This window comes from Tiliqua scincoides, chromosome 5 (genome assembly GCF_035046505.1).
Source record: "Tiliqua scincoides isolate rTilSci1 chromosome 5, rTilSci1.hap2, whole genome shotgun sequence".
Taxonomy (NCBI): Eukaryota; Metazoa; Chordata; class Lepidosauria; order Squamata; family Scincidae; genus Tiliqua; species Tiliqua scincoides.
In genome coordinates this window covers 140,385,304-140,409,562 of record NC_089825.1, presented here as the reverse complement: position 1 = coordinate 140,409,562, position 24,259 = coordinate 140,385,304, and the positions used below count along the sequence as shown (strand labels likewise).

Here is a 24,259-nt window from a genome sequence, read left to right as displayed (position 1 = left end):
GAACTGGGTGGGGTGGGGGAAACAGGGGGTGGGGAGGCTGTGAGAGGGATGGATCTCATGGCAACTGCATGCACCAGATCCTATCTTCCCCTTTTCAACCCTTCCTGCCTCCTTTCTGTCTTTGGTCTTCAATCAGCTAAAGAGGGAGGAGAAAGAAGAGCACCCAGGCACAGCAGTGTTAAATGTAAATATCTAGTACTGTCCCTTTAAGAGATTTGAGACAAAAAGAGGGTGCAGGCATAGCAGTTGCTAAATCCAGGAAGTTCACAGGAGAAAGGAGGGATACAGAGTGCCAGTTCCAGGAAATGTCCATGTCTTCAAAAACTTGGGGCCTTTAATGTGGGGGACAAGTGTTTATGGGAGATTTATGAGGGGGACTCCCTAGTGATGCTGAGGGAACAAAAGAGACTTGAGAAGTCCTGAATGTCCAAATGGATCTGTCCAGGCAGGTTCCGAGTCCACATGCTCCGTCTAACCAAAGTCCCAACAGAATGAAATCAGAACTGCCCATTATGATTTACTGTTCATGGCAAAAGCACTGCACATCTCTATTCTGGATTGCAAGCGACTCAGGGCAGAGACCTGTCATCCTGTAAAATGTCATGGGCACATTCTCTCTCTCTCTCTCTCTCTCTCTCTCTCTCTCTCTCTCTCTCTCTCTCTCTCTCTCTCTCTCTCTCTGACTGTCTCCTAACAAAGAAAAGTAACCATTGGATATACAACATCATTTCCTTTCCTCCTGCTTTTTCTTAGTTGCCTCCTCAATCCACTTGTGTTGAGAGTTGCCATCCTGGGCAGAATAAGATGGTTCTTCTGGAAAAGCAGATTTGTTGCTATGGTTGTGTTCAGTGCTCTGAAGGGAGGATTTCAATCCAGGCAGGTAAGAAACAGGCAGAACTACAAAGGAAAGATGTGGAAAGGATTGGTTGGCATATTTGTTTTCATCACATGATGAACTTCCATCTGTGAATGGGCTCTCAGAGACAGAGCACCCCAGACAGACCAAGTGAGGAGCACGATGTGTGAATTCTGCTGGAAGCTCCTAATCTTTCTTTCTAACAAGTACATGGACTAAGAGGAAGCTTCTTCCTTCATGCACTTGTGTCTCACAGAACCCCTTGAAAAATACTGAGAAACAAAACGCATCTGTGAGCGCAATAAGAGGGGCTCCATTCATTATGAGTTTGCTTCTGGGTGCCCTTTAAAGTACTAGGTTTCACCTTTAAAGTCCTAAACAGCTTGGGGAGTGGGAATCCAAAGAATTGCCTTCACCCAATCTCTAGTTCTGTCCAAAAATCTTCTGGGGAGATGCTTTTGCACCTTCCCCTCCAATCTACAGGTCGACTGATTGGGATTTGCAGGAGGGCCTTCTCAGTGGTGACTCCCTTCCTGTCTTTCTGAGAACTTATAATTCCATGAAGCTTTATTTTCTATTTTCCTGCTATGCATATTTGTTAAAAAAACACGTCAAACCACCAACCAGTGGCATAGCTAGCAAGGGGCAGGGGGGCGGTCCACCCCAGTTACCTCCCTTGGGGTAGTTGACACCACAAATGAACCAACATTGCTAACGTTGTGGAGGTTTCAAATAACCCCATCATGCTATATACCGTTGGATGTGGAATTTCCAGCAGAATGCAATGCAAAAAACCGGAATAAAATATCTCCTTTTCATCAAACGTTGTGCCCCCAAAAATGGAAAACAAAAAATGCATGGAGTCCTATGGAAAGCGAAACTGAGCCATATTGCACGTTTACTCGCAAATAGGCAAACTTGCCTTAGTCCATCGGAATGGGCAGGCTGAGAGGAATCCGCCAACACCAGAATGGTTCCTATCCAATGAAAGCAACCCCAAAAAACACCCAAGAAGGAAGTCCCTCCCTCCAAGCAGACCAACGTATTGAGCCCTATGGAAAGTGAAAATAAGCCACACGGTCATGTTTACTTGTGAGTAAGCAAACGTGCCTTGGCTGCTGGTCAAGTCAGGCACAGGGAAATGCAAGGCTAGCAGCAATACCCCAATCTGATGAAAGTAGAGCTCAAAAAATGCTCCAGAAGGCAGCACCCCCCTCCCAAGAATAAAACAGAGGCTTCAGCTGGTAAGGTCAATTTTTATTTGTTTTTAGACTTGCAAAGCCAAGTGGGTCCTGATAGTGATATGCTTGCAATAGAAGAACTTACACTGAACTGGGCACTGGGGAGCGCTGAAAATCTCACTGATATTTCTGTGGGGGTGGGGGTATTATTGCAGGCAGGCTACAGAGAAAATTCACCTGGTGAAACAGGGCTGGCTTCCCATTATTTAATTATTTGTTTTTCTTTAATTTAATTATTTATAATTATTTTACTTTGCTTGATGATATTACTTCCAACCATGACATCACTTCCGGTTGGCGATGGGGGTGCATCTGGGGTGGGGAGGAGGAATAACAGGGAATGTTGGGGAGCAACTGTGCCGGGCAGTAGGGTAGATTCGGTGACATGCTGGATGCCCCATTTTTCTGCTCTCTCTGCCCCTTGGCTATCCATGGACTTGTGCCAACAATATAGCTGCCATAGATCCAGGTAGACCCCTAGGTGATCAGGCAGCCTATCAGAGGTAAGTAAAAAATAGTAATTAAAGATTTAAAAAAATTACTTACCTCCTGCAGAATGCGGTAGCATGCAACATTTGCTGCATGTAGTACAGTTGCATTCTGTAACATGGAGGGGGATAGAATTGGGCCATTACTTAATGTCCAGGTGAAATATTGTGATGATCTTTTGGTAGAAACACTGATGATGGTATTGAAGTCTGAAAGCTTCAAGACTAGTTTAGTGATTTCCTTTTGAAAACTTTTCACTGATAGAAATTGAAAGGACTCTGTTGTAATTTTCTACCCTCGTGCTACATTTCATGCCACACCTATACTAGGCTGCTATCACTGAATTGCAGAGGACAGGCATCCACTTTTTAAAATACAGAGATTTCTCCACTTCTTCCCAGATGCAGAGGATTGTCACGTGTGCCCTGAGGGTCAGCATCCAAACAAGAACCAGGATTGCTGTATCCCCAAATCTATAACCTTCCTTTCCTATGAAGAGCCCTTGGGAATTACTTTGGCTTCGTTTGCTCTTCTCCTTTCTCTGGTCACAGTTTTGGTGACGTGGAGCTTCATAAAGCACCAAAATACTCCCATTGTCAAGGCCAACAACTGGGGCATCGCCTGTGCCTTGCTCGCTTCTCTGTTGCTTGGCTTTCTCTGCCCCTTTTTCTTCATTGGGAGGCCTGGGACAGTGACCTGCCTTCTCCGTCAAACACTGTTTGGCATCATTTTCTCCATTGCCATTTCTTGTGTGTTGGCCAAAACTGTCACTGTCATTGTGGCCTTCATGGCCACCAAGCCAGGAAACAGGATGAGGAAGTGGGTAGGGAAGAGGTTGGCCGTGTCAGTCATTGCTCCCTGTAGTCTTATTCAAGCTGTCATCTGTGCTGCGTGGCTTGCAATGTCCCCACCATTCCCAGAATTAGACAGGCACTCCCAGATCAGTCATATCACAGTGCAGTGCAACGAAGGCTCAGACCTCATGTTCTATCTAGTCCTGAGCTACCTGGGGCTTCTGGCCATCATCAGCTTCACTGTGGCTTTCTTAGCCAGGACATTGCCTGATGCATTTAATGGCCAAGCTGATCACCTTCAGCATGCTGGTCTTTTGCAGTGTTTGGGTGTCCTTTGTCCCAACATATCTGAGCACCAGGGGGAAATATATGGTGGCTGTGGAGATCTTCTCCATCTTGGCTTCTAGTGCTGGGCTACTAGGATGCATTTTTCTTGCCAAGTGCTATATTATTGTACTGAGACCTAACCTAACTACCAGAGAGCAGCTGGTAAGACACAAACATCTGCAGCACTAACTAATGTTCCCAGTTCATCACACACCTCCCACCCCCAGTCTCTATGTAATCCTACGGACAAGTTGTGTCTTCTTCATAGTTGGAAAATAATCTAGGCTGTCTTAAGCAATCAACAGTCTAATCAGTGTTTTCTGGTGGTTTCTATGCATACAAATACTAATCTCAAGCAGAGCGGCAGATGTGTAGGTCGCATTGTTGGTCAGTTTGGACAGTGCATCTCAATTCAAGGAGGAGGAACATAGGTATGTACATCTCCCTCACCCCCATAGCACACCCACACCTAATTGTACAGGCAGGTGGTTCAACTCAACTGCTGCTCTAGGTACAGATTAAGTATTACTTAGTACTACAAAGTCACAGGTCCTGAAGCAACTTCAGTTTGGCTTTCTTGGCAAGTCGGTTTTCTGCTGCTTCCATGAATCCATGTTGCACTTTCAGCAGGCTTGCATTTCTCAGTGATAGAGGTCCTTTGTCCCAAGGAAAGGGGAATAACATGGTGGTTGTAAACATCTTGTTCTCCTTGGCCTGTGGTGCTGACTGAGAGCCCAGTCCTGAGCTTGTCCTGCCGGCATACCGCAGGGCAGAGTGTTGCAAATGTTCCATAAGTCACACCTCTGACACTTTGCACTGGGTCAGTCCTGGCACCGACCCAGCCCCAGTCTGTGATGAGTGCTGCTCCAGCCATGTGCCACCTGGAGCAAAGGAAAAGCTCCAAGGGGCAGTGAGGTTCATCAGGGTGAGGAGGAAGGTGTTCAGGGGTGGGAAGAGGGCAGGGGGATGGTGGGAGGGGGAGGAACTGGGGCGGGAGGAAAGTGCGACTGGCAGAGCTGTGTTCCACCAGATCCAGAACTCTGCCTTGGGCCTTCTGTCCTGACATGGAGCCTTTCAACTATGCGCTGGCAAAATAGCCAGCACAGACCTGAGAAGCCCCATTGCAGGGCTTGGGGCTTTACCCAGGAGAAAAGGAACAAAAGGTCCCAAGACCTCCAAGTGCTTCCTTGCGTCCACATTGGCACTGCTGCTCCAGCGGGCTCCGGGAAGCTTGGGATTGGTCTGTTAGTGAACTGAATGTTCCTAAAGCTTCTACTGAGACTACAGCAGAACAGTGAAAAGTGGCCAATGACAAAACAGCACTGAGTTGCATGACTGACTTCCTCCTTTCTTCTCACCCTTCCCTACTCCCCATTCTAAGAATACAAGGCGCCATAGTCATGCCTGCTTTTCCTCTGTTAATTGCTCCGTAGGTTACATGCTTTTGAAAAACAGTAAAAGAGTGTCATCAGTTGGAAGTCCAATGAAAGGAATTCTGCCCTTCTTTTCCCATTATGGTGCAGAGAGAAGATCTACACAAGTAAAGAGAAGGCAGCATCCAAGATACCACTGTTTTTACTATGGAAGGGTAAAGACATAACACAAAATGCAGGAAGAAACAAGGGTCATATGAGTAGAGCAGTTGCGTCAAACAGCCCAATCCTATCCCAACTGTCACACATGCAGGACATGCTTTCTGCTGACAGAAGCATCAAGATCCAGGTGGAAGTGCTTGGATCTGGTATGCATCATGCAGTGTCATTGTGCTTGCCTATGATGCTGGTGAGCACAACGAAGTCACCAGTGTAGTCGCTGGCAGTCGTGTGAATAGGCCGCTGTCCAGTCATGCCAGGTGAGTCAGCAGGGGGCAGGTGGCGGGAGGGATGACGGAGGTAGGGGGAGGAACAGGCAAATTTCTGAATGAGGAGAGGTCAGGGAAGGAGGTAGAGTGTGGGCAGGAAGGTGTGGCCCTCATGTGTGGCCATGTCCTCTCCTCCTTCCCTCTCCCTTATTCTCCTCAGTTCTGCACCAGAAAAAATAGAGGAAACCCAAAGGGAAACCAGAGATTCATTCCCAGGGTAAGGGAATGAATGAACAAAATGAAACATCACCCATTTCAGGGCCAGGATATCTCCAAGTGGTCGCAAAAATAAAATGTTAACTGAAGTGATTTGGGGGGAGGGGGTGACTAGAGGCCATAGATGGGCATCTGGTCATCAGTGATCTCCTTCCTTCTCTCCTCTTCCTCTTTCTTGCAGAATTTTCAGGCCAATCAGCACCCATTCTGAAAGTTTTCCTCAACACTTAACATCCACTGAATGTTGTGACCCATCAAGAAATGAAAGGCCTGTGGATCAAGCATTTTTTAGCTTTGCAAAGAACTGAGATGTTAGGAAGGGCAGTTATAAACCCTGCAATTATCACAGTCACTGTCATTAAGTTCTGGAAGTCCCATGGCTAACACCAAGTCACTTGCAAAACAAATAACAAAAAGAGGTGGATTCACCTGAGGAACTGGTAATGCTCCTTCCCCCAATCTATAATTACTCATTTCAAAAAACGGTGACACAGTCTTGGAGACAGTCAGGTCTCTTTCTACAGATGTTTGAGAATTCAGGTTGGAATCTGTGCAAAGAGTGTTGAATTATTAGGGGATTCAGGGGAGGTTGGAAGCAGCATTTCAGGTTGCTGCTTGTGGGGGTAGAGTTGTCAGGTGCGTATGCCACATTCAGTATGCTCATCTCGGATGGAAAGCAAGATTTGCTACCAGTCACACCAATGTCATTTCTGCTGTTCCTTTTTCTGATTCAGCTGCCTCACACCACTTGCCAGAATCAGGGCTACAGATGTGGTTGGCAGCCCAGACCTCGGACTCGTATCTATGGCTCTCCAGAGGATCTGTTCGTTGCTGAATTTGTCTCTCTTTTTCTTCCCATATGGGACGAGTTCCAGTTTAGTACAATTCCACCTTTGTTACTCAACGGCTAGTAAGTAGTACCTAAATATTTGAAAAGTGAACTTCTGTCCAAGTGAAAAGTCTGATCAAATATCCTCCTGTACATTCAGAAAAAAATACTTCATTACCCTAGAACAAATTATATGTGCAGTTACATCTGTATACTTAATGTGGATAATTCAAATGGCATTCCTAAAATGAAGGGGTCCAATGAAGCCGACTCCCAGGAAAGGTTGTATATAAGATTGCTGCCTACGTGCATCTGACTCCTGTCTGGCAGGAGAGAAGCAGCTTTCTCTGGTTCGCACCTCTTCTCTCCTCTTTCTTTACACTCTGAGTAAGACTCAGTTGGCTGCTGTCAAAAGTGGTGGTAAGCCTGGATGTGTGGGACACCAATGGGCTTGACCCATTTGCCTCAAGCTCCTTGAGAAGTAATCTCTTAGTCAACGTGATCATCAGACCATCAGAGCTGGTGATCTGGAGGCATGAATTCTGCTCCACCTCCTTGGAAATGGAAGTCACCTCCTCATAGCCATTCTACATTCCATTAGCTTGCCAGATTCTTAAATGTACAGGACAATGTGGTTCTTTCTATCTTCCTGTGGATTTTACTATGATGAATCGGCTTCATCCTTTTCACCCCCTTGTCTCTCCTTAACCTGACAATAAACTCTTTGATTCTGATGTTGTGGAGTTTTTAGACCATTGCCCCTAAAGACTCAGGAGTCTGACTTCTTAAGAGCAGCATCTGTTTTGTCCATGCTATTCGGTGGTGGGGACTGAACTGCACCATCACTTCTGGCAGCAGTGAATGGGGGGGGGGTTTGTCCTTTTATCTTCAGCAAACTCTTTCATGAAATGTTTATCTACTTAAAAATCCAGTTTGAACTTGTAGTGTGCATCACTGGCATAGCTGAAGGGAGAGCAAAGCACTAATTTGCAGGGAGCCTCACTGCAAGATGTGAGCAGACCCACTCCCATTCAGAGCCATTCTGGGTCACAAGAGCAAAACAGAGGCAACTTAGTACTTTGCAGCCCCTGTGGTGTGGATAACTGTTGAATTGGTGGAAGTGAACGTTAATTAAGGTGACCAGACATCCTGGTTTGACTGGAGCAGTCCTCAATTCTGCATGCATTCCAAAGTATTTGGATATTGTGTGTTTCTTTTTATTCATTAATTAGTGAATACATATATTTAAGATAGTCATTTTAAAAGCCCATGTCATCTACACGGGATCAAGACAGAGTATATCCAGTTCAAACCAATGGATCCAAAGCATCACAGCCTCAAAATGTTTGTAAGTTTAATATGGTTGTTAAATGTCTTGAGTAAACAAAAAAAGGGAAATACAAGTACAAATGCTCTAACTTGCATAAGGCATATGAAGACGTTTGCACTGCACCGCCCCACTGACTGGTGTATCAGAAATAACTTCTCACCATGAAAAACGACACTGGTTGTACAGAAATTCAGAAGTTGTGCATGTCAGAACCCTAACACTCCCTGAAATCTCCTTTGCAGCATAGTGCCTAACAACTACCACCATGTCCTTGCCTTTTGGTTTGCCATGAGTGAGATCAGCAGGAATCCTCACCTCTTACCCAACAGCTCACTGAGTTACACCTTCTATCTAACTGTTTTCAATGCAAAAGGATCCTGCGCTGGCACGATGGAAGTTCTTTTCTCAAGACTTCAGAGTCCTCTCAATTACAACTGTGAGAAGAAAGACAAGCTAAGGGCCATTATTGGAGGGCTCACCCCTTATAACTCCAGGCAGATGCCTCAGATCTTAAATCTCTACAAGATACCTCAGGTATGTGTCTTTACCCATAAGTATTGGTGCAACAGGTGGAAGCCTAACAACACAATCCTATGCATGTCTACTCAGAAGTAAGTCTCATTGAATTCAATGGGATTTACTCACAGGACAATGTTTATAGGATTACAGCCTTGGGGGTGGAAAACCTCTCTTTAGTCCGAAGCATATTTCCCATCAAGATTTATGACTTAAAATGGTTCTGTTCTGTTTAGGCCACAACATGTTAGATATTCAGGTATTCATCATCAGGTATTAAATAATGCAGTACCTGAATTTCTGTGTATAATGTGTATTAGAGCCCTGGTGCCATTTTTTTTTTTACCAAGCAGAATCTAATCTCCTTTGCTGTGTTGCTTGAGAAGCCCTTTTATTTCTTTTTATTTTGAGCCCCATTTGCACATGCATGTGGTGCTGGGTGCCTCCCAAGAGAGCATGACCCAAGTCAGTAGTGTGCCTTGAAGCAGGACTGATGGCAAGATGTCTCAGATCCTCCAGGCCTCCTTTGGTTCAGGCTACAGGAAACTATAAAAAGATCCTGCCTTCTGCTGCAGCCCAAATTCCAGGAACCCGTCTTCTTCTTTGTCTCTCACCCATAGCTTCTCTCCTCTCCCCCTCCTTCCTGGCTCCTGCTGGACTCCAGCCCCAGTTCTCCCTGGGAAACCCCTAACATGTTTCGGCCTTTCTTTGGAATCCTGAGGGGGGGGGAAGATACAAGTGAATTTTTAGTAGAGAAACTGTAAGTAGGGAAAGAGCTAAGCACACATCACCCAATTCTCTGCTCCAAATCCCTATTCCTAAATGTTTTAAAAGTATTAATTAGACTCTGAGATGTGAAATTATGCATAAAATATAATTAGGACTCCAGTAGTCCTGTGCAGACTGCAGCATCAGAAGTCTCCACAATATTTGCTGGACAATGAACACAAATTGAAATCAAACTTCTATTGCGTCACACATTTGGGGCATCGATCGACATTTGCAGATGGTGAAAGATTGTACTGTGCTCTGAAAATATCCCTGGCATTCCCTTCAGCTCAGTTACGGCTCCATTGATCCAGCCTTAAGTGACAAAACTCAGTTCCCCTCCTTATACCGGATGATCCCAAATGAAAAGGCTCAGTACGTTGGGATTGTGCAGCTGCTTCGGCATTTCGGATGGACCTGGGTTGGCCTCATTGTCTCAGATGACGACAGTGGAGAGACCTTTGGGCGGATCCTCAAGCCCAGGCTCCTCCAGAGCCACATTTGCATCGCTTTTAGGGAAGTTGTTCCAACACTCAAGTCCTTCTGGGGAGAAATGGAGAAGCAGATTCATGACCAACTGGAACGAACACGTTCTACCATCTCCTCAGCCAAATGCAATGTGATTCTTGTTCATGGGGGTTTACGCTCTATGGAGGGTTTGCGCAAGATTCTGTCAAAAAGTGAACGTGATGAAATGAAACCAATAGAGAGGGTTTGGATCATAACAGCTCACTGGGATTTCTCTTCCGTATTCCATCTGGATCTGTTCACACCACAGTCCTTCAACGGCACTTTGTCCTTTTCACTGCACAGAAATGACGTGGCAGGATATCAGGGGATCCTTGAGAAAATAAATCTTAACAATTTTAATCTTTATCACTTCAAACTCTTCTGGTCTACTGTATTTCACTGTTCTGTACCTTCAATTGGTCTACATAGACCAGGAACAGAAGATTGCACTGGGGAGGAGAAATTGAGCAGCCTGCCCAAGTCCATCTTTGAAATGAAAATGTCTGGGCAGAGCTATGGTATCTACAATGCTGTTTATGCTGTAGCGCATGCTCTCCATGCCATGGAGTCATCAAAGTCCAAACAGAAACTGAAGGGGGATGGAGGCACATGGGATCTTCAGAATGTCCAGCGGTGGCAGGTAGGGTGGATTCTCTTGGCAATTGCAACTGTCTGGGAGAATTGATGTTGTCACCAGGTATGTTATGGATAGCACTCTCCATGTATGCTGCTCCTTTCACAGGTTGCAAAAATGGGGTGTTGTTTGGAAGCGTTACTGAGACCTGCAAAACTACCACACCTTTTTGGGGGGCAGTAAACAAATTCTTCTTGATTCACTGCTGATCTGACCAGTGACTGGTTCCTGTTGGCAACCACATTCTGACCTCTAATCTACCTATGTTGTGAAATATCTTCAGGCCCCAGTACAGTCAAGGTTAAAAAAAGGGGGAGGGGGCTGTAGGTGCTGGTCAGTAGGAAAAGAAACAGTTCCACTGTCGGGATTGGACTAGTTGACCCTTTAGGCCCCTTCCAACTTTATGATTCTATAAAATGGCTGCTGTTGGCGCAACTGTCGGCAGACATCCCACAAGAGGGAGCAGTGCTCCCCATCTGTTGACAGACCTGCTAGCAGCAGGGGCAGGGAGGAAGCAAAATGGGGCCTGGAAGGGGAGGAATGAGATCCAAGGAGGCTCCGGGATGGGGAGAATGGATAGGACTGGGTCCAAAGTGCTTTATTCAAGGGGCAGATGGGGCTCGTTCACCTTAGGTTTTGTGCTGGCACCATTTATTACTGTTTTAAGAAGACTGCATGTTGAGCTGTAATTTGGAGAGTTTTGGGGGAGTGGACCTGTGGGTTTCATCAAGACTATCCTGCATTTCCCCCTTAGTTCAATCACTAAATATATTCAACATTCAGCATAGAAAACTAAGGGCCCAATCCTATCCAACTTTCCAGCTCTGGTGTAGCCACAATGCAGCCCCGTGGTAAGGGAACAAATGTTCCCAAACCTTGAGAAGAGCCCAGTGATTATCCCTCCACCACAGGATGCAGCACACACCCCACTGACACAACAGCACCAGCCCTGGAAAATGGGATAGGATTCAGCCCTAAAACAGCACAGGAAATATGGTAAATATTAGAGCCCATCAGACATGAAGAGCCTGGGAGATTAGAAACAGCTTCACCTGCAACCAGAAAGCATATTTGAAGATGTGAGAGGCATATAGGAAAGAACATTGTTTAAATGGGGCTCCTCTCCCTGCATCCCTGTCACCCTGCTCACCTTGGACTGAAGGAGTGCCCAGCGGGTGCCATCCCATTATGAGTATAAAGGCTGAACCCTATCCAATTGTCCAGTGTCGGTGCTGCTGTGCCTGTGGGATATGCACTGCTTGCTGTGTAGGGGAGGCAGTCTTGGAGGCCTCCTCAAGGTAGAGGAACATTTGTTCCCTTACCTCGGGGCTGCATTGTGGCTGCCCCAGTGCTGGAAAGTTGGACAGGACTGGGCCGCAAAACAGGCCGACATGGAGAAGGGAACTCTTTCAAATGACCAGATTCAAAGATATGAGAAGCTTTTGATGGAAATCTCAGCCACGGATTACAGTTTCTTCTTCTTAGGATGACTGGAAGATACAAATAATTTACGTTGGTTTGAATTTATATGTCGTAGAAAAGTAAGAAAGAGGCTTTAAGCGTTAGCTAGTCAGATATTTTCTAGAAAAAGTCAAATGTCAAAGAAATTGCATTCCAGCTTGTTCTTGATCATTGACCCGAGTTCATTTCTTTCTTCCTCTCCTCCAAGACAGCTTCACTCCTTTCTGAAAAACATTCATTTCAACAATAGTGCTGGGGATGAAATATTTTTTGATGAAAATATGGATTTTGCTGCTCCGTTTGATATCATGAACACAGTCACTTATCCCAATAAGTCCTTTCATAGAATCTGCGTGGGAAAGATGGATCCCTGGGCTTCTGAAGGAAAAGAGTTCACTATCAACCAAAGTGCCATAGTGTGGAATCACAAGTTTAAGCAGGTGGGAAACACTAGCATGTTTCTAAAGTATACAATCCCCAGTTCAAAAAGAACAGAGAAAGGCTCTTGCCTTTTCTCCCTTCCCGTTCCCTTCTCTGATTTCAACTTTTCAGGGATGACTCTATGCCAAGAGGTTGAACAGTTGCCCTCATGCTAAGAGCAGTTGCATCAGGCCAATGCAGACTCCAGCAAGTCTCCAGATGGCCAGAGGCTCATTGGACACTGGGGGCTCCCTGGGGGCCAAATTGGGAGTCCCCAAAGATCATAAGTGGCCCCTGGGCTGGGGTTTGGGCACCCCTGGTCTAGAGGGACCATGTATCTAGCACAACAATTTTCAACCCTTTTCACCTTATGGCACACTGACAATGCACTGAAGTTGTCAAGGCATACTATCAGTTTTTTGAGAGTTGACAAGGCACCTCATGCGGCTGATGGGGGGCTCATATCCCCAATGGCCCCACAAATAAGTGACCCTCTCCCAAATTCCTGCAGCATACCTATGGACCATTCATGACACGCTAATGTGCCATGTCACACTGGTTGAAAAATCACTGGTCTAGCAGATGGTATAAGTTCATATGGCTGGTGAGGCTGAACTGCAAATGGAAAACAGAGCAGAGAGTAAAAGATAAAACAAAATGTAAAATGTAGAAAGACAAATCAAAAGGCTAGTAAATCACAGAGAACATTGCTGTGAACATTGATTGCTCCATAGACATTCACTATGGATTAGTCATTAGTGTGTTCTTGTGTAAAATGGATGGGAACTTCACTTTGTGGAGCTGAGGAAAAGAAACAGATGATCTCCACTCTCAACCCCATCCCTTCTACTTACTGACAGATGCTTCCACAGTCCACATGTGTGGAGAGTTGCCTTCCTGGACACAGCAGGATTGTTCGTCAGGGTGCTCAGGTGTGTTGCTATGACTGCGCTCAGTGCTCTGAAGACAGCATCTCGGTCCAGACAGGTAAGTAAAAGAATACAAAGGGACATCAACACCTGCTGCCTCCATGCCCCTGTTCCTCCCCCTCCTCACCCGGTTTTGCCAGTAGCCACCCCTCCCCACCCCCCACACCCGCTCCTATCCATCACCTCCCCCCACTGCGACCTTACTTGATTCTGCAGAGTCTGTTTGGCTGAGCTGCAGCACTGCTGCCTCTCTTGTTTCCACACTGTCCAATGAACACTCAAGACAACAGATATGGGAGAAAGGACCACTTTATTTCACATTAGCAAGAGAAGCAGAGGCTGAGACCTGCAGCATCCGAGGCAGCGAAAGCCCCTGTGGTGCAGGGAGGTACCTCTGGGCAGTACCAGAAACCTCTGCCCCCAGGCGGGCATGCACCCGACTCCAAGTCGCGCCCCGCTGCTGGGCAGCGTGTCTCATCCATGTCTATCCCTTAAGGGGAAGGCAGCCGGGCCGCGGACTGTGCCTCCTTGAGCCGCTGAGCCTCTGAGGTGTGCCCGCGGTCCCAGCCAGGGCCCTGTCTACATCCTCGTGCCGCCGAGCCCCTGAGGACTGAAATAGGGTTCCTCCCTGCCTATGCCACCTGAAGGTGCATGCCAAAAGTCCCATTCACGCCTCCTAACCTGCACCACCTGCCCTCTTAAAGTGACCAATGGCAGCTTGCAAACAGGAGGAGTGTAACCCCCTGGCCCACAACAGTCTGGGGTAGGCGAAAAAACTGCCTGTCCGTCAGCCAATCTTGGCAGGCAGCAAAAAATTCCTACCCGGCCCCAAATGGTGACCAGTTAAACTCAGACTGCCTTCAGGGCGGGCGGGTGGGCGGGCGGGCGGGTGGGCGGGCGGGTATTCCCACGTTGCCCACGTGCAAAGAAGGAAGAGGGCTGGGTCTCGTGCCCTTTTAAAAGGTCTGCTGTAGCTGCCAGACCCAGCCCCTTTCTCCTCCCCCATGGGGAGAGACTCTTGTGTCCTGGCCAGGACAAACAAACTCCGATCACCTTTTAATTGGGCGATTGGGAGAAGCAGCGCTCACAAAATGGCCACCAATGGAGTGCTACGTACTCTGCTGGCAGCCACCTTACGACAGAGGATATGTCTTCTGCTGTCATAAGCAGCTTCACGCAACAGCCCAATCCTGGTGATGAAAGGTTTGCCATAATCCATAGAGAGAATATGACAATACTTACATACTAGTATGTGGATATATAACTAACGGCACAATCCTAACCCCTTATGTCAGTGCTTTCCAGCACTGACATAAGGGCAATGCAGTTCCAAGATAAGGGAACAAACATTCCCTTCCTTTGAGGAGGACTCCGTGAGTGACACCCAACTGCAGGATGCAGCACACGTCCCATTGGCACTGCTATGCCAGTGCTGGAAAGCACTGGCATAAGGGGTAAGGACTGCACACTCAATAAAATCACAAACTGTGTGCAAGTTCTCCTGTAATATATTTTCATGAATTTGCTTGTTATTTCCAGATGCAGAAGAATGCCACAAGTGCCCAGAAGATCACCACCCAAACAGGAAGCAGGATCAGTGCATCCCTAAAAGAATAACTTACTTGTCATGTCAAGAGCCCTTGGGAATTACATTGATTTCCTTGGCTCTCTTCTTTTCTGCAGTCACTGGAATAGTGATGTGGGTCTTCATTCAACACCACGATACTCCCATAGTCAAGGCCAACAACTGGAGCATCACCTGTGCCCTCCTCTGCTCTCTGCTGCTTTGCTTCCTCTGCTCCTTTCTGTTCATTGGCCAGCCTGGGAGGTTGACCTGCCTTCTCCGCCAAAGCGTGTTTGGCATCATCTTCTCCATTGCTGTTTCCTGTGTGTTGGCCAAAACCCTCACCGTGGTGGTGGCCTTCATGGCCACCAAGCCAGGAAACAGGATGAGGAAATGGGTAGGGAAGAGGCTGGCAGTGTCAGTCATCATACTCTCTTCTCTGACTCAGAGTGCCATCTGTGCAGTGTGGCTGACCACGTCTCCCCCCTTCCCAGAATCAGACATGCGTTCTCAGCCCACTCAAATCATAGTGCAATGCAACGAAGGTGCACCCACCATGTTCTACACTGTGCTTGGCTACATGGGCTTTCTGGCCATCATCAGCTTTGCCGCGGCTTTCTTTGCCAGAAAACTGCCTGATACTTTCAATGAAGCCAAGCTGATCACCTTCAGCATGCTGGTGTTTTGCAGTGTCTGGGTATCATTTATCCCGGCCTACTTGAGCACCAAGGGGAAATACATGGTGGCTGTGGAGATCTTCTCCATCTTGGCCTCCAGTGCTGGATTGCTGGGTTGCATCTTCATCCCTAAAGTCTACATTATTGTACTGAGGCCTGAGTTGAACACCAAAGAGCAGCTAGTAAGGAAAAAGTAATTTTGGTCCTGACATAAATTCTTCCTTTCCTCTTATCACTGTTGCACTTTCCGTATTGTCTATTATCTTGTTTAAGGCTATAGGCCATGTGCAAAATCCGGTCCACCTTTATGCTTGTGAAGCACCTCATAGTCAAAAGATAATCAATGGTGATGTTGAATGAAGCCATCTCTCTATAAACATTACTCTATTAACTAAAGCAAATGAAACTTTTCCTTCTGTTTGATGGGAAGTTAAATTGAGGGCTGAGCTGAAGTTGCCACTCAAAAGTTGCACTCTGCCACTCAAAAGCCACCTTCCACTTTTGTTTCAGCATAGGAAAGGCAGGATACAAATGTTTAAAATAAATAATTCACAGGCAACAAAAAGATTTGAAGTGCCTCATTGTTCCATGGAAGTTCCTCGGGAGAGAAAATTGGTGGGCTCACAGACTCATGGATAAAAGCAAACATTCGGGCAGCCCAATTCCATAGAGAGCCCACGGCAGCAGATCTCACACTCTAGTGCTGTTATGTCCTCTTAACCATGTCACAAAAGCTGTGGCGATGTTGTGAACTTCCAGATGCTCAGCTGGAACAGATAAGTCAGAGGTGGAAGGAAGTTGTGGGTTGTGAGGGCAGGTCATGGTTTGGGGGAGGATTGATCGAAGATTGGCTGGAACAGGTTGGATAGGTTGTGCAAGCAGCACCAAGTGTAGCAATTGGTCTGGACTGAAGTATGTGGCAAGCACAGCCGGGGGTGGGGGGAAGCTGGGAGCAGCAGGCCATGGCAGCACCCTGATGCAAACCAGCGGGACAATAAACACAGGTCACATCCCACGGGGCTCATTTTTCCATTGGGGAAGCTCTTTGCAGTGGCACTCCTCCCTCCCAGCAATTGTCAGGACCCCCTGCATGTGCCACTCCTGCACACTACCTCGTCGAGCGAGAGGAATGGCATACATGGTACCACCCCTAGAGGACCCTGCCTCTCATCCATCAGGCCCTTCTTACAGATGTGTCCTGCATCCAGGCGTGCCAGCTGGAGCCAGCTCTTCAGCCCCAGGATCCAGTCCCAACCCGGAAGAGCACCCCCTTCCTCCAGAAATTCCTGATGGCCCTCCACTACCTGGGGACTGAAAGCTTCCAGGGGTCATCACATGTCAATACAGGAACTGCCTAATTATCTACCAGTTGATCTGTTGATGAGTTTTGCAATGCCAACTTCCTGCACCTGTCTGTCTATGTCACCTTCCTCACTGCTGTGGCATAGCTGCATCACCTGCATTAAGAATACTATGGCGTTGTGGTGTTTCTCGAATTCATCTCCATTGTTGATGTGACACATGTGGGTATATCAACTCCACCTACATCTTAACCATGGCTACCCCCATGGCCTTAGTCCATGATGCCTTATGTGATGGAGCCCCCAAGGCCTATGGCCAGGTTCAACATGGCATACAATCTATGACTGTGGTGTGTGGGTTTGGGATGCGGAAGATATTCTTCTGGTGCCTGCAACTATCCAGGGGGCTTCTGATGAGGACCAAGGTCGCCAAGGTGTTTGTGCCATGTTCCACAGTATGGCCTGCAGAAGAACACAGCAGCCCTGGCTGATGGGGAAGGGGGCTCAAGGCCATGGACATCCCACCCACCGATGCAAAGACAGCCCAGCAGTTCCTGGTGCACTGCCATCCAGGAGCCCATCACAGCCCAGTACATTAGCTAGTGAAGGTGAGTGCAAAGTGAGCCAGGGACTGCACCACCCCAGGGACAAACCCTCCCTCCTAGGGCCCTTAGAGAGCCCTATGAGAGGCAGGCACCCACCTACCCAAGAAAGGCCCCAGAGAGACCCAAGAAGCAGGGCAGGGATCGGATTTGGCACTGCCGTACTCCGTGACAAACCCATGGAATACCCTCATGCTGCTGGGATTGCACTAGCATCTCGTCTGTGTTTGATACGCGGTGGTGCAGCATTTTGGCTGGAACGAGGTCTACGTCTGTCAGCAGAAACTGTCTTCTGCCAGCAGAATGCTGGCAGGGCTCCCTTTATGCCAGCTTGTCTCACACATAGGATCGGGTTGTTAGCATTTTCTATGCTAGGCAAAAAGCTAAATGCAAAATATGAAAAGAAATAAGTACGATCTCAATACCATATTTCACTTATCCTGTTATCTGGGGTGACTTTTTGGTTGGCTGGCTAACAGTGGTGGACTTCCCCAGCCCCAGCTCAGGGTAAAGGTTCGTGATCACTCCCCCGTAAGATGCTGCCACCACCCTGTGCTCGAATCCACATACCCCCCACTCATGGGATCGCTACAGAGCCTCGCACAACTCCAGGACAAACCAAGGAAGGCAAGTGAGGTTTCCCCGCATGTCCGACCACGTCTGGAGTCTCAGTAAGGCTTCTGCATGGTCCTAGAGGCATGCAGAGCTTTGCATCTGGCCATTAGCCCTTTTCAGTGAATGGTAGGTCCACTGCTGCTGGCTAAAAGCCACAGATGGAAAGCCAAGCTGGTCACCTGTGGTCACTTCTTCCTCCTAGTTCCACTGTTCTCATGCTAGTCTAAATCAATTCAGAAACTTCTGCTCAATACCCATCATGCAGTGCGTCTGGCCCCTGGCTGTATAGCCAACAGACATAACTTCTTGAGTTTTGAAGAGAACTGAGCAAGTTGGAAATGGCAATTCTCAACCCTGTAATTCAGATAATTATATTTATCTAGCTCCAAAAGTCCCATGGCTAACCAGAGACCACAAGCAGAATTCAAAACAGAAACAGATGAATCCATCCCTGGAACTGATGAGGCACTCCATCTATGAAGGCTGGTTCCAAAGCAACCTGTCAGCTACCAGCTTCTTCAAGGTAAATTGGAGGCAGGCAAGGAAGGATCAACTGAATGTTTGAGACTCCAGGTGGGGAATTGGGTGCAGCAGTGTCTTGGTTTTAGGAGCCTCTTTGAAGACTGATTCTTGTGGCGATAGCGCAGTTGGTGTGTGTCACACAAGAAACATCGACCGGTTTAGATGTGGACAAGAACTGCGGGCAGATGGCATTGCTGCTGCTCCTTTTGCTGCCTCATGTTTTCTGCAAGCACCAGGACTACCAATGTGGCTGGAGGTCAAGGTCTCCAACTCCTATTGAGGCTTCTCCAGATAAAATACCGATTGCTGAATTTGTCTCTCTTTTCCTGAACCTTTGGGATGAGTTCCACTTTAGAACACGACCACTTTTCTCACAAAGTGGCTTGTAAGTAGTTCCTCAGTGTGTGAGAATGGACATTCTCAATATTTCTGTGACTAGAAGGGGGAAAGTCGTCATTATCTTTGAGCTCGTTATAATGGGACCATTTAATGCCAATGAATCCAACTGCATTCCCCATTATAAGCACTCCATTAATTGTAATATGAAAAAATATTGTCTGAACTGTATCAACCAAGGCTCAGAGAATATACTGACAGCACAATCTTATGCATGTCTGCTTATAAATAAGTTCCATTGTGCTCAACTGGGCTTACTCCTAGGAAAGTGTGTATAGGATTGCAGCCTTATTGTGCACCGTACACTGGTCAAATTTCAGAGGAATCAGATGCGGAGCGTTTGAGGTGCAGAAGTTTAAAAATGTGCATTGACTTTCAATATCATGCAGTGATGGCTAGATATGTAGTTTCTGGAAATGCTGAAGCCAGGGGTTCTCTGCTCTCATTTTTGCTCAGTTTCAGACTTAGCGTCTTCCCTCCTCCTCTTCCCTCCTCCTGGCCTCCACTCCTTCCCAGTCTAGAGTCTTCTGCATTAGGGCTCCCATTTCTCCAGTGCCATCCTTTGCAGAACTCGGGACCTTGGTTGCCACTCCTTGGTAATAGCCCTCTTCCCCTCTCAAACTCCTCCAGTCTCTAGGGCAGGGGTGTCAAACATAAGGCCCAGGGGACGGATGTGGCCCCGGAAGCTTTTTATCTGGATCTCAGTCTCTCAGCTTCTGAGGTGTTATCACTGAAAAGGCGGTCCACATGAAAATTGGGCTCTCCCAAATCTGGAGATATGATCAAGATTTGCGTACTTTCTCTTCTGTCATTTGCAGTTAATGAGTTTTTATATGAGAACAGGGTCTGATTTCTGACCATTAGTTGATTAATGATGTCACTTTCTGCCTAATGACATCACTTCCAGCCCTCAGCTAGAGCCCTGAATGCTAACTTCGGCCCTCTGTATGAAACGAGTTTGACACCCCTGCTCTCGGGTGCCTGCCCTCCTCTCTACATCAGGCCACACCCATTGCCTTGTAGTGTTCATCTGTTTCTCCTTCCTGCTGTCACTGCCCCACCTTCTCTTCCTCTGCCCTTCTTCTCATCCCCCCTCCTTCTTTTCCTTTGCTTCCCCAATGGTGCCTGTCCCATTCTTGCCTCTTAGCCTCCACCTCATCCTTCTTTCCTTTCCAATGATGTACCAATGTTCTAAAGCAGGAGTGGCTGACCTGTGCCACATATGCCGCTAGTGGCACGTGGACACTTTCCAAGTGGCACTCACAAAGTCGCCATGCATTTCTGAAAAACATGTAAATCATAACAAAGAAAGCATTGCAGCAGTTGATGGTTTGCTTGCTTCCTTGGCAACTCCTTACACAGCATGCCCCCAAGTTTCTAACACCATAATGGGTCCATTCAGGGCAGCCACACCTACTCTTCTTGGTTTGCTCTAGTTGGAAAATGGGAGAAGGGGAGGAAAAGAATGACGGACAGGACAGAAAACCAATAGGGCAGATGCCAGTGAGTTGCATTCCGCCAACTGGTGGGTTCCTTTCCTACCTGAGAAGGCCGGTATTGGTAGAGCACTGAAAAGGCAAGGGGTGGCTGTAGAAGGCGGCAGGGACGGAATGGGGTGGTGCCAACAAGAAGGCGGTGGTGCCAACCAGAGATGACCAACAAGATCAGCAAAGCCCAGTTTGGCAAAGATCACATCTTCAGAAAAATCATCTGCAAAGAGATCCTGGCTAAGATCATCTTTGAGGATGAGAAGATGGGCAGGCAGAGGGAGGCTCCACTGTGCAGAAGGGCAATGAACATACATTACATGCACCTTGGAACAAATCCTGCTGGGCTGGACTCAGGGTTGATGCAGGCCACCTTCCTGGTCTCAATCAGATGACTTTAGAAAGCACCAGACAGCACTCCCAGCCTTCTGGCTGTGTACCTTCTGGCACTGGGAGATATACTGCCCTTAAATTTGGAGGCTCTAACAGCTCTACTTATCTGTCATGGTAATCGCTAAAAGTGACATTAAGGTGGAGTTGCACAATGAAGATTCTCTACATAAAATATGGCATGGGGTATGCTGCGGGTTGGCCATCCCTGTTCTAAAGGATCAAAATACAAAAGACCTACTATGAGATATTAAGTACTACAAACTGCAGTGCCTATTAGCTATATCTTAGTTCAGAGATACTGTGCTTGTCTACACGTACAAGGTCTAATATTCAACGAGCATACTTCTTTATAGCTTAGTGCCTCAGAACTTCCACCATGTCTCTGTTTTTTGGTTTGCCATAAGTGAGATCAACACAAATTCCAACCTTTTACCCAACAACTCACTGAGTTACACAATCTCCCTAAATGCTTACAATGCAAAAGGATCCTGTGCTGGCACCATGGAAGTTCTTTTCTCAGGATTTCAGAATCCCCTCAATTACAATTGTGGAACAAAAGTCAAGCTAAGGGCTATCATTGGAGGACTCACCACTTATAACGCCAGGCAGATGCCCCACATTGTCAATCTCTACAGGATACCACAGGTATGTGCCTTCATCTCTGTGCATATTTTCAAGCAATGGAAAAGTTAGGGAAGGCAAGCATGCTGTATTTCTACATATGTCTCACCCAAACCGATGGGCCAAAAGACTCTGTTGTGCTCTCTTTGCTTAGCATTGGTCATTCATGTTTCAATCAGGTTCTAATTACACTTTGCATGAGAATGTGTGCATACTGGGTAATAGATTTAGGTTGCTTTCTAGTTAGAAAACCAGAAGCTAAGCTCTTCTGCTAATAATACTAATAATACTAATACTAATACTAATACTAATACTAATACTAATACTAATACTAATACTAATAATAATAATAATAGTACAGGTATTTATATACCGCCTTTCTTGGTCGTCAGATTTCTCCTCAGACTTTAATTCAAGACAGTAGGGATTTTTACAATTAAAGAAAGGTTCTATCTTTCAAGAACCACACAACATTTCAGATGGAACTTTTGCGGTCTGTTATCACTTTCTGGCCTCCTCCCACACAGGCTGACAAGCAGCTCCTTCCGAAGAGCAGGTGGAATAACTCAGTTCAGCTTGTCAGCTGCTTCAAGGTCTCACCGTTGATGGTGCCGGTGGCCTCGAACCGGCGACCTTCAGATGTTATCTTCAGGCAGTTGGAGGCTCAGCCCTCTAGACCAGACCTCCTGCCCTCCTGCTACCAGCAATGTGTCAACTGGTAGTGTTCATAACATGTGCCGGCCTTCATTTTGTACACTAAGGGGAGGGGGAACATTGGAGTAATTGGTAGTAAAGAAGCAATGGGCAGGGAAGGAAAGTACAACCTGCCCATTTTCTATGCCAAATCCTGAACCCTTTAAAAATTTTAATTGGACTCTGACATGTGGCATTGTGCATAAGATATAATTAGCACTCCAGTAATCCTGCCCAGTCAGCAGTATCAGAAATCTCCACAATATTTGCTGGACAATGAACACAAATTAAAATCATACTTCTATTGTGTCACACATCAAGGGACGCAATTGCTATCTGCAGATTGTGAATGGTTTTTAGCTCTGAAAATATCCCTGGCATTCCTTTTAGCTCAGCTACGGCTCCTTTGATCCCGCATTAAGTGACAAAACTCAGTTCCCCTCCTTATACCGGATGATCCCAAATGAAAAGGCTCAGTACGATGGGATTGTGCAGCTGCTTCGGCATTTTGGATGGACCTGGGTTGGCCTCGTTGTCTCAGATGACGACAGCGGAGCGACCTTCTGGCGGATTCTCAAGCCCAGGCTCCTCCAGAGCCACATTTGCATTGCTTTTAGGGAAGTTGTTCCAACGCTCAAGTCCTTCTGGGGAGAAATGGAAAAGCAGATTCATGACCAACTGGAACGAACACGTTCTACCATCTCCTCAGCCAAAAGCAACGTGACTCTCGTTCATGGGGGGCTTCGTTCCATGGAGGGTTTGCGCAAGATTCTGTCCAAAAGTGAACATAATGAAATGAAACCAATAGAGAGGGTTTGGATCATAACAGCTCACTGGGATTTCTCTTCCGTATTCCATCTGGATCTGTTCACACCACAGTCCTTCAATGGCACTTTGTCCTTTGCACTCCACACAAATGAAATGGCAGGATATGCAGATTTTCTTGAGACATTATATCTTAAAGAATTTCATCATGTTGAGCTCCAGCTCTTCTGGATCCTAGTATTTCACTGTTCATTGCCTTTAGCTGACAAATATGTTCCAGCAGGAAAACGCTGCACTGGGAGGGAAAAATTGAGTAGCCTTCCCAAGTCCATATTTGATACAGGAATGCCTGGTCATAGTTATGGCATCTACAATTCTGTTTATGCTCTGGCACATGCACTCCATGCCATATATTCATTGAAGTCAAAGCAGAAATTGATGGGAGATAGAGGTTCATGGGACTTCAGGGATGTTCACCCATGGCAGGTAGAGTGGATTCTCCTATTAATTCAGTTTAATAAGAAGCGTCATACAGGTCCAGCCTTGTTATAAATGGATTTTTTATACACAAATTTGACTCAACATGAATGGCCACTGCAAATGAGAAGGAATGTGCTGATCCCTGGAGAAGGGGAAAAATGCATCCCTTTAAATTCAGTTTAAAAAACTGACCAGTCCTTAAACAATAGCTTCCTTAATGAGAGAGAGAGAGAGAGAGAGAGAGAGAGAGAGAGAGAGAGAGAGGGCAGCTGGCTGACAATCCATCAATCCTTCTCTCTCCAGGTGACCCCTCCCTTCCCCCTGAGCATGTGAAAGGAAGGTAATCACTTTGCATTGGTGAAGGGAGGGATTGAGTGAAGCGCCTTTGTAAGCCCATGCAGGACGACTGATTGATGGATTGTCTTCTTAATGACTCTTATCTTACATCACAAAGGTCAGCAAGGCTGTTTTTAAATCACCAGAGCAAAGAAACTTGGTTTTTTACTTTGATTTGCTATAGTGAGTTTTTTACATTCTATGTGAGTGCTTGGAACAGAACCCACGCAAATAATGAGGCTCAACTTGAAATTGGCAAGAGTACCTTGCCCTACTGCAGATATTACCGGCATCCTCTCTCTTTCCTGCTGGTTTCACATATGGCAAAAATGGAAGTGTTTTCTCAGTCATTTAACTAGCACTGGCAAAATCATCTTAGGTTTTGTGCACTCCCCTTTTGGGCGCAGTTCTAACCAACTTTCCAGGACCAAGATCAGGGCGATGCAGCTCCGAGGTAAGGGAACAAGCATTCCCTTACCTTGAGGATGCCTCCATGACTGCCCCCAACTGCAGCGTATGCCCCGCTGGCACAGCCATGTCAGTGCTGGAAAGTTGGTTAGGATTTGGGCCTTAATTCGTCTTCTCTAATTAGTCATTTCTAAGAAGACTACAGGGTGGGCCATAAT

At 46.7% G+C, this 24,259-nt stretch overlaps 2 protein-coding genes across 2 annotated transcripts in view; both read left to right on the top strand.

The window, feature by feature from the left end:
* Positions 1–24,259, top strand: part of LOC136653931 (zinc transporter ZIP2-like) — a gene marked incomplete at its 5' end in the record, with an annotated part of 419,271 nt that overhangs the window by 251,079 nt on the left and 143,933 nt on the right. The gene's annotated exons all lie outside the window — the stretch shown is intronic.
* On the top strand, positions 8,334–15,619 carry LOC136651200 (vomeronasal type-2 receptor 26-like). The gene is made up of 5 exons (XM_066627389.1): positions 8,334–8,477; positions 9,517–9,710; positions 10,167–10,377; positions 13,113–13,239; positions 14,721–15,619. The coding sequence occupies exons 1-5, from the start codon at positions 8,334–8,336 to the stop codon at positions 15,617–15,619; spliced, it is 1,575 nt and encodes a 524-aa protein (XP_066483486.1).

Coding starts and splice junctions, on each gene's coding strand:
- LOC136651200 (XM_066627389.1), top strand. CDS start 8,334: ATGGAAGTTCTTTTCTCAAGACTTCAGAGTCCTCTCAATTACAACTGT. Junction 10,378..13,112: donor AGAATGTCCAGCGGTGGCAG/GTAGGGTGGATT, acceptor ACTTACTGACAG/ATGCTTCCACAGTCCACATG. Junction 13,240..14,720: donor CAGCATCTCGGTCCAGACAG/GTAAGTAAAAGA, acceptor TGTTATTTCCAG/ATGCAGAAGAATGCCACAAG.